This window comes from Gasterosteus aculeatus, chromosome 5, assembly GCF_964276395.1.
Source record: "Gasterosteus aculeatus chromosome 5, fGasAcu3.hap1.1, whole genome shotgun sequence".
NCBI lineage: Eukaryota > Metazoa > Chordata > Actinopteri > Perciformes > Gasterosteidae > Gasterosteus > Gasterosteus aculeatus.
The window spans coordinates 12,926,072-12,936,524 of record NC_135692.1 but is presented as its reverse complement, the minus strand read 5'-3'; the positions used below and the strand labels follow the sequence as shown (position 1 = coordinate 12,936,524).

The window sequence follows — 10,453 nt, the reverse complement described above, 5'->3', positions numbered from 1 at the left end:
CAATTTGAGAAACCTGATCATTTAGAGGATCTTTTTTTTCTATTTGCAGAAGGTAAGCAGAAGAATCGAATGCTTTTGTTCATTTTAAAGTGGACAATACGAATTTTCAGAGTGAGTTTAACTGAATTATGCCTTACCAATGATAATATTTCATTTTGAAGCTTTATTTAGACCTATCAGCACCCTCATTTATAATTAACAAGATAGTCAAGCTAATAGCTTTAAGCATTTTTTAACCTTCCTGTAACATCATGGGTTTGATATTTTAATATATCTCCGAGACCATCCATCAAGTGAGGCTGTATGCAAATTGAGTAAACAAAAAGAAATGAGAAAAGGAAAAGAAACACAAAAATGTATTGTGGGGGCGTCGTTAAACTGGGAAAACTTGAGCAGATTCAGCAGCTGCGTGGGCGCTTCTTCAAGCCAGAAATGAAGTTTGCAATCTGCAGGGGGGCTAATAACCACTGTGCATGTAGTTATTGGTTTGTTTGTTTCTTTTTCAAAGTGGTCAGAACAACATGTGTGTTGAGTCCAAACCATTCCACCAGAACATGGTGGAGAGAAAAACAAAAAAAAGGACAGTTCACCAATCCTTCAGGTTTTAGAGGGAAAACCTCAAGCATTGAAAGTAGAAGACAGACCTCACAGACAAGAAGAAAGTAATGTTCCCCCTTCCCATCCTCTCGGATCCTATTCAGGCCCTGCCAGCTCATCGCAGCTATTTATTTTTAATGGCTTCTCTCCCTGTACTTCATCCATCTCTGCTTGTCGCTAATAAAAGAGGCCAATCCATTAAACATGCTATCTACTAGTCTAATACGAGAGAGTGACGCACAGACAGCCAGCTGAAATACAACCCGGACTACATTACCCACAGTTCGTGCCGTCTCCCATGATGTTATTTTTGTAGGTGCTTTAAAAAGGGTTGAATCAAATTGTTTGTTCTATTGAAAAAGGGAACTGAAAAGGACTCTTCTTTACCGCTTTAAACGTCAATGGGGATTTGCAGCTATAATTCCGATTTAAGCTGTAAAATAGATAAGCTCTGTGTTGGGCTCCATTCATCTCCTCTCTCAATCAAACACATCCTCCGTCCCTCAGCAAACCCATGGAGAAATCCCGCCTGTCGCTTTCAAACGTCGGCTGTTTCCACTGAGTTAACTTGTGACTGAGCAGATGTGCGTATATCCTCAAGGCACGTGAGGATGACAGACACACACCATTTCACATCAACACCAATCACAGAAGGAAGGCAATCTGTCACCAATGAACCAATACACGGCGAGAGCATGGATGAAAAATATATATATTTACCTATCGTGCCGTCATTATATTAAACCCACTAATCAGGCACAGTAAAAAAAAAAGCAAATGTAACAGTGTGTTGAATGGAGGAAGTCAGGTTTAAAAGCTTTTTAGGAATGAAATGCTTCACAATAAAAAGCATTTAAAACAAATGTATTCTTCACTCTATATATAGCTTCAGGTTTTTGGGTGGATGATACATCTCTGTTGTCACATTGCAGCCAGCAACCAACAAATTAGCCCAGTAATTCATACATGCCTGATTATTTGTTTGCCAGGCGCAGTTACTTCCTTCTGGTTGAACGGCAATAGTGAAACATTGCAACTTGTTGTTTTTCCGTTACGGTACATTTAGGGTGATAAATAAAAACCTAAATATTATTCGCCAACTATTGCGCTTCAGGTACTTGGAAGCACTTTTAAGGAGGCCAAGATAACCATCAGCTGTTTCCAGCTTCATGAGAAGATGAAAAGTTTCATTGTTTGATACCTCGAGAAAGGAAAACAACATCCCATCCTCTGTTCCCTCGAGTTTCCATCTCATGAAAAGGCCTTTTTGAGTCCTTTACTGACCTGATCTCACTATGAAGCCAAAATAAAAGTGCAAGTAGCGACAAATCTCTACTGAAATGGGACATCACTATAAATATTAGCCCATTTTGTGAAAAGGGAGATCTGCAGGAGAAAAGCGCGGCATGCAGCGACAACCAGTAAGTAAACAGGGTCACCTCTGACGCAGTTCAGTATTCTGCATATCCTTTCTAGAAAATACAATAATGACACTGGAGACAGAAGCATCTTCTCTCTAAGATATATCTATATATAGATATCTATATATAGATATAAGACCTGCAGTAGCATTAGTAACGGATATTGTAGAAGTCTTACATACATGAGTATCCCCCTCTAGTGGTGGTAAAGTCCAGACACAAGTAGTGAATAGTCTTGCGCAAGTACAGTCGGAAATAAACAAAAGGGAATACAGACACCACTTGTGTCTGAATTTAGCTAAAGATTTGATTATTTGAATTAGAGGGTTTGCAGTAGGATACTTTTCTCTGTTGCATTTCATGTGCCAGTGCCGATCAATCGACAGCACCGGAGGGGATCAGCTGACAGGATTATATTGTTTAAAATGCTAACATTTTACAAGCTCAAGCACTGTTGGTGAGCAGGATTTTATACATGTTATCTTGATTTCCTTCTGCTGCCCTTAAAACCCATTCAAAACCTTCCTAATTATGATTAAGACCAGAATATTAAGATATTGTAGTTATAATTTCATGTAGCAGTTCTTAATGATGCCGGACGACAGCGTGAAACATTTCATAAAACAAAGCTATGGTAAAAGCTCAAACACTTTAATAAAAATACACATATAGTCAAGAAAGTCAATTTGTCAAATCAGAATTTCTCAAACATAAAGTGCAATTTAGATTTTTGTGTTGTAGCGATCCAAAAAGTCACAATAAAATCAACTCCATCATGAGCAGTAGATAAAAAAAAAAAGAAAGAACTGGAGACATTTAATTCGGTCAGCGCTCACCACAGAGTCCACAAGCTTTGTCTCTTTCTCCAACAAGGGGACGTTTCAGGAAACAGTTCTTCTCAGCAAGAATTCAGCGTATTCTTTCCTGCGCAGCACTCGGTGCATTTTGAAGGTGTTCGGCGAAGTGTTGGAGAAGGCCATCATGTGTTTGCGGAGTTCCTTGAACGCACCCTCGGCCACCAGCTGCACCCTCATCGGTCCGATGCTGCCTTTGACCCGAAAGGACTTGTAGACAGCAGAGTCCTGCTGAAGGCAAACGTCCAACTGGACAGATAGAGAGAGAGAGAGAGAGAAAGAGAGAGAGAGACATAGAGGAAGATGATGGCAATCGATTTCATAAAAATAAAAAAAAAACTTACTTAAAAGTCTTACCTTGTATCTTTGTTCCTCTGTGAGGTTTCTCACACCTTTCAGCTCCATGAACACCTGGTAGTGAGGATCTGAGCCGCCTACGGAATCTCCTACACCACCACCACCACCACCACCGTAAGGGACGATTAGTAGAATAAACACTTCACACACACACACACACACACACACACGCGTCAGATCCCAAATTCTGCCTTCAGCTGAGGGGTTTGCGGTCGACGTCTCACCCATGATGCCGCTCTCGGCGCAGCAGTAGTCCACCAGCTGAGCTCCCGGCCACTGAGCAAGCGCTTTCTTCAGAGCATTAAGGAACAACGCCTCGGACACCTTCTCCCCTCGAACGCTCAACATCTGACCCCGTCTGACGAAAGAACACGTGGACATGAGCGGACGTACAGTACATCACATTGTGGACGTGAGGACAGGGACAAAATGTACCTGTACTGAAACTCAACGATGGGACACTGGTTGTGGAATCCAACTACTTTCACAATGTCTCCGAGGCGATATCTGTAACCCAGCAAAGGACAGCGTGATTTATCCATATCTCCTAATACAAAAGAACTTACCTTTGATTGTTGTTCTGAGCATATTTTAATATTAATGGCAAGCTAGTGTGAGCATGAATCTACATATTACACAGCAACAACGACACAAAGAAATGAGAATATAATCTCTCCCTTCCTATAATATTGCATACATCATTAGATCATTTTAGGTTGTAAATAAAATCAGACCTGAAGAGTCCTGAAGCGTTTGTGTCCTCCATCAGCAGCGTGGGAGGCGTCTCCTCCTCCAAGCTCCTCTCTGGCAGGAACTCGCAGAACATTGACCGAGGACACAGCATGTAGCGTCTCTGTGGCTCCTGAGGCCACAGGTTCACCCCTATCAAACCTGCAGGGGCCCACACATACAATTAGAGCTAGTGGTGATATGGAAGACGGAACAAGTCGTTCAGTTACACAGTGTTTGCCGGAATCAGGCTCGTACCTTCAGTAGCAGCGTAGAAAGGAGAATAGAAAGGCACTCCCTGGCAGTAGTTCTCCCTCAACATCTCCCCATAGATCTGATTGGAGCCAGAGTCTACCGCCAGCACCAGGTGGAGGTGGGGCCAAAGCCGCTTGGCGATCCCACGGAAACCTTCCTGGAAGTGGGCCCGGAGCTGAGCGGCCCTGTCTGGGTCTGGCTTCATCAGAGCCTCCAGCTTGGACCTCACTTTGGCCTCCAGAGCCAGAGTGCTGCTAACCTTCCCTTGTTCTATGTCCTCAACAAGCTCCTGCCAGCGGTCCTGCAGGACAGAGGAGGTGGGATTGAAATTACTTTTCTAATCCTTTCTCTGTCAAACAAATGTACATTTTCATTGAACTTTTCCTGCTTTGGTTCCTTATTATTTACAGCACCTTTATGTTTGCTTCATGCCTCAAATCACCAAGCAGAGAATCCCATGATGCAAAAAGGCAGTGAATGTAACAAGGAGGGTATTTTACATGATATGGAATTATTATCTGTATAACAAATCATGACATGATTTATTCTGTACCTGTAAAGCACTGAAAGCGTAGAAGACTGTGGAAGCAAAGTTGGACTCCAGTGTTCCCACGCTGGGATCTTTGAGAGCAAACAGGAGATGCAAGTAGAGGGTGTCCTTCTCACTGGGAACCTGAAGAGGAGGGCAATTCAATCGCTTAAAAATGGTTCAAAATTAAACATAATTCATCCTACATGGCAAAATAATGAGGGGAAACTCATGTTGACCATCACCTCAAATGCGGCTGCAGGGGTGGTGTAGAGGTTAAGCATGTGGCGGGAGGAGGCTGGGGTGGAGGAGTTCGGTCCGATGGGAATACCGGCCTCTGATTGGCGAAACGTAGGAGAGTAGAAAAACTTGGTGGTGCGCTGAAGGCTGTCTGTTGCAGGAAATGCTCTTCCCATGGCCTCCAGACACACAGCCACTCCCTGGCGAAAATACACAAATAAATATAATAGTTTGATTTTCACAACAACACACGCTGCAGGCTGGCCAATACACCATCATCATCATCGGGCGTCACCTGCAGGAAGAACTCGCTGTTGGTGTCCTTGGTGCTGAGCAGCATGGCGCTGGCACCTGACGTTCCAGAGGTCATGGCCAGGATCAGCGGTTTCTCAGGAATGATGACCTTCTCCTCACCTGCCGCGATGCGTCTGATGAGCTCGCGGTAATGCTCGTACGTGGTGATGGGGTGACGCGCCCGGTAGCCAACACTGTCTGAGAGTGAAAACTGTCTTTATCAACCAATTTGCTGTTAATATTTTTAAATCTTAATTCATTTTCGGAATACATAATAAATGTGGTTCCTATTTTAAAAGACAAAGCAAGAGGTCATTTGATTTTAGTGCTATTTCTTTATCAAACGGTCCAATAGCAAATAATGACCTTGTTCATTTATTAAATTGGAATGAAACTCAAGTTTGTTGATACATTTTCCGAAAATGTTATTTCGATTTTATTTGTATTATTATTTCATAATTTAATTATTATTACACTATAATTCATAAGAAAATACTTGGATCAGACTTCACCACCTCGACCTTGCTTAAAGTCTGTTATTAACTTATATAGATATACAGACACAACACGTTACATCACAGCTGGTCAGACGACACGTGCGCGTCAGAGGAGGCCAGCTATGACGGCTCAAGTCGTCCTACTCGTGCCTGACATGAAAACAAACAACAACAAAAAACACCAAACCCTTGAACGAAGACCATCTCATTCTTATCGCACCTTTAATTGAGTTGAAGTCGTACTGTCTTCCATAACTTGTGTCCGCGTGTCTGCGCAGGCGCATCAGCAGCGTCTGCTCCTGGACTCCCTTCACGTCGAGAGTGTCGGCTTCGAGCTTCCTCCTCTGCCGCCTGCCGAGCCAGCCGACCCCCTTCACCGCCAGGTACTGGCTGAGCAGACTGCCCGGCGTCCGACCATCGCCCTTCATCCTCGAACTGATGTCCCTCCAGACGAGCGCCATGCCGGCCAGGGAGCACACGCCGACGGTGCCGCCGAGGACGGAGGGCAGTGAAGGCGGCATCACTGTGGCAGACGGGACGGTGTTACGAGAGAAACGGAAGAGGGAAATGAGCCGGGTGGGGGTGCTGTTAGCCGACTTTACACCATCACGGTTTAGCTAGTGGTTTTGAACACCTAATACTCTGGCTGCACATTTGGATAGTTGTCTTTGAGCTATGACACTTTATTGTAAAGTTACTATTTGTTAATTAACGTTAAGTTAGCTAACGCTAGCCACGTGTGCGTTCGATGCTAGTTGTTTTAACTGTGACCTGTAAGGTGTTACGTCCGATTCCCGTGTGGTTATCTAGTCACAATTCTAAATGCACTTTATCTATTTTGCAGTATTTCCGCCAGGTTAGGAATAATTGATAAATCGTATTTTAAGGCGGCCGACTCAGTGCTTCATCACAGCCACTTACCCAAGACGTGCCCGATGATGGCGAGAACAAACGATACAACCGCAATGCAAACCAAAGAGAAAGACATATTCGGCAAATAATGTGACCTAACGTTTCTGCGTGGTTCACTGTTCACATGAATAATAAACTGTATCTGCCATTTTTTCCGACAACAGAAGAGCTTGAACTCTGGTTTCGTAGCCCTTTTAAGCACTTCCGTGTTTTGGTCGCAGTCTGCAGTGCTGATTGGCTGACTACGTTGTGACGTACATCATATACAAGTTGGCTCTAATTTAGTGGTACATAATTCTTGCAAATCGCAAACATGCAATTGAAAGTAAATAGAGAATACTCAATTTCACAGATTCCCTAATGATATTTAACCATATTCCAACTCTTTCAGGTTGCCAACAAGAGCATTTTTTAAAGGGAATTTATAGGCCCCATATTACTAACTTATGAACGTGGATGTTACTGTATCTTGAAAGAGAACACACCACAATATTATCATGCTTTAACAAAAACATTTATTTAAATTCTTTATTTACATAATTGATATACTCTCCTTTTTCTATAAAGAATGTTTCCAGAAATGTATATATATATTTCAGAAACTTGAATCCACTTTGCCAATTGCTGTGCATTAGTCCACAGAAACCTCTTCATCACCTCTCGCCTGCACAACCTGCACAAAGATCAGAGAAGTCACTGACACCTTTGATGTCGGGTTGAGCTGGAAATCAGAGAGATCTGCTCACCTGTTTCATTTCCACAGCGACAGCTAAAAAGGAAAGAGCACAGAAAACATCAGCTTGTGCAGGTTAAATAATAGACACGCTGTCCAGCTCATGTGAACTCACCTGCCCAATAAGAAGAAGGAAACCCCACAGGTCCATCGCCCGACAGCTCAGCCAGCCACGCCAACTCATCTGGGTTGTCGACAAATGACTCCACTGGTTCGTCCACACAAAGCTCAAACTCTGCCACAGTCAAATTAGCTTCAACATTCACTGGTGGGTTTTGCAAAACGTCAAAAACATCAGAAAAAAAAGTGTATATGCATCTTCATCATTATGATTTGTGGAATAGGGTATTTTTTTGTTCCGCTCCTGACCTGTGACCTCATCCTCCTCGTGTTTGGACCGGGCTGCGGCGTTTTCGGCTGCCGCGCTCCGGTCGGACGTGGACGACGTCAGGCTGTTGCTCTTCAGTCTGTGTGCTAAACGCGTTGTGTCACAAACATAGGCCTCTCTGTAGGAGTGACTCGCTGAAAGAGCGAGAAAAAGAAAAAGGCTCTTTGGTTTGTGATTGGGAGAGAAACTTAAAAGTCCCATAATATGTTTTTCTTCTTATTTCCAGCTTGTTTTTAAATGTCTGACCCTGCATGTCATCCAGCTGTTGTACGTAGCTGACTACTCCTCTGGTGCTGATGTGCAGCCGGTGACTGTCGCTAAGGTGCCTCATGACGTGTTTGGAGTGGAAGGCCGAAGGCGTGTAGTAAACCAGCTTAGGGAGGCACAGAGAGCCCACCGCGGTGATTTCAAACCTACTGCCCTGGAGGGCCAGGAGGAAGAAGAGTGGGCTCGAGGATGTGGCAACATGCACGTCCGTGTGAATATTGTGTACTTTAGTGTGTGTGTGTTTTGTTTTTTCGGACAGACCTGGAAAGTGAGGCGGTCGATGTCGGTCCAGGAAAAGTCATACAATAAGCACAGCTTCCCTTCCAAATCCTTTTGGTGAAAAGTCACACGTAAACTCAGGAATAAATGAATAAAGACAGTTTATTTAGAAAAAAATAATTCCCAAACAGACCCACCTGATAAATATGAACTCCTTTCAATGTCACACCCAGAAGGATTGACCTCCTCGGCTCTTTTTTCTCCTGCACGTAACATAACAAACCAAGACGTTTAATAAGTAAAACATTGTGGCAGCTTTTCCTCAGTTAAACAAAGAATTTGACGGCCTGTCTCGTGACAGTTGGGTCACTCCGGTTGGTCGGACCTGTTTCATCCTGTAGAAGGTGACCGGTCCATCCTGCAGGTTGCTGACCTCTTTTATAAATTGCAGCGCGGCTTGGCTACGAGTCACACCTCGCAGCTCAACGTGTAAAGCCGGGCCGTGCTGCAGCAGGAAGTCCCGCCCACGGCGCTTTATCAGCTAAAGACAGAACTGGTGTTACGCACACGTACAGAAATGTAGGTTAGCTCCAAATGCTCACACTTTTTATTATTTCTATTACCCAGGGAGGGAAGTAATCTTCAGGAAGAAAGTATTGTCTGTGTCTTTTCTCTTTTCCCTCCACGTCATCCTCCTCCTCCGCTCTGTGCTCCACATCTCCGACTTCGGCCTGCAGCGCCAAAGCCGCCAGCTGGAAGAACAGAACTTCCTGATGGCGGCTCTCCGAGCGCAGCACCTTCCTCCTCAGCTCGGCCACGTAGAGCTGCTGCACCTTGCTGCTCCTTAAACAACGAGAGGTCGCGTTGTCGGCACGTGTGGATAGAAAATTGATTCGTGCACCTGCAGAGGAACGGATCCGCTTCATGGAAAGATGCTGATGAGACACCGACTCACAATATCAGCCGGCCACTCTCGACATAATGCTGCACTCTCAGAAATAAGATGAATGGGACCTGGAGATGAATGTAGAATTGTTATTTTAAAAAGACTTGATCGCTTTGATTTCTGTATGTTAGGAATTGCGTAACAGGAAGATAAGATTAAATATCTACCCAGATATGAGGCATATAATGTGCTTTTTCAATGTTTCTCAGTTAACTAACTGACAACAACTCACCATCACGGATCCTCTGTTCCATAGATTGCCAAAATACTTGCTCAGCTTTCCTTCCAAATCTAGAAAGAGGTATTCATTGTCTGAAGGAATGAAGGACACACATTTAATTAACTCGGAGGAAACACAACATGGTCACTGTTATCTTTATCTATCGACGGGCGCGCCCGTAGGTTCAGTCATCAACCTCCCTGAATTTCACCATCCCACAATAAATGATTTGAAAACATTTCCTCTTGAACTCTGACCTCTGAGGACAGCCAGACCAAAGACTTGGAGGTCACTGACGCCAAGCTGCCTCAACACCAAGTTCAGCACCTCGCGGCCTCTGGCTGTCGCCTAAAAGCATCAGGGTATCAGACAGTATGACCAGTCACAATTTGAAGGATTTACCGAATGTGTAATGAACAAAAACCTTGATTAAGAATCCGTTCCGACCTTATCTAGAGTAAGGTTGTTGAAATTTACATTTAAAAATTCAAAATATTAATAGAATGTTTATAACAAAATCATTTTTGTAAATAACACGCCTCTTTAATCCTAATTTCTGTTCCTTTACCTTTGGTCTTTTTGTACAGTTATGCTTACAAACTCTCTCCACCCCCCCCTACATTCACTTGTACTTCGTGTTATTCTACTTGAGACAAACGCAGAATAAGCAATTCAATTTCCAATTTCAAAATGATGCATTAAAACAAAAGTAAAGTAACAATGACACCAAAGGCAGTGACGCCACGCACCCTGACGGCACAGTCCAGGTTCTGCTCGTCTGGTAGAAAGATGCACACTCGTTTCTGCGTCGTCCTCATGGTCACAAAACCTCCGGTTGGTCCCAGACCTCCGTCTGCCGTCCTCTTCCGTCCTGCAACGAGCCAACGGAGGAGAGGCGGCCTTCCTCCCTGACCCGACACGTCATGCCGTGAAACTCCCCGGTGAAAAAACAAAAACGCAGACGCAGGCATCACAGCCTCACACTGCAAAGGGTG

General features: G+C 44.0%; 2 protein-coding genes across 2 annotated transcripts; both read right to left on the bottom strand.

Moving 5' to 3' along the window:
- Window positions 1-2,653: 2,653 nt before the first annotated feature.
- On the bottom strand, window positions 2,654-6,920 carry ghdc (GH3 domain containing). Its single transcript, XM_040177191.2, has 11 exons — window positions 6,695-6,920; window positions 5,994-6,296; window positions 5,278-5,474; window positions 4,988-5,182; window positions 4,767-4,886; window positions 4,217-4,514; window positions 3,964-4,120; window positions 3,665-3,736; window positions 3,454-3,587; window positions 3,230-3,318; window positions 2,654-3,121 (listed from the first exon to the last, which is right to left on the bottom strand). The coding sequence occupies exons 1-11, from the start codon at window positions 6,759-6,761 to the stop codon at window positions 2,900-2,902; spliced, it is 1,854 nt and encodes a 617-aa protein (XP_040033125.2). The 5' UTR covers window positions 6,762-6,920; the 3' UTR covers window positions 2,654-2,899.
- Window positions 6,921-7,177: 257 nt separating this feature from the next.
- Window positions 7,178-10,384, bottom strand: LOC120819620 (FERM domain-containing protein 6). Its single transcript, XM_040177193.2, has 13 exons — window positions 10,208-10,384; window positions 9,716-9,806; window positions 9,471-9,550; window positions 9,248-9,306; window positions 8,916-9,135; window positions 8,678-8,833; window positions 8,490-8,555; window positions 8,335-8,403; window positions 8,053-8,227; window positions 7,788-7,940; window positions 7,534-7,653; window positions 7,432-7,454; window positions 7,178-7,358 (listed from the first exon to the last, which is right to left on the bottom strand). Exons 1-13 carry the CDS (start codon window positions 10,274-10,276, stop codon window positions 7,317-7,319), a joined length of 1,323 nt encoding a protein of 440 aa, XP_040033127.2. The 5' UTR covers window positions 10,277-10,384; the 3' UTR covers window positions 7,178-7,316.
- Window positions 10,385-10,453: the final 69 nt, after the last annotated feature.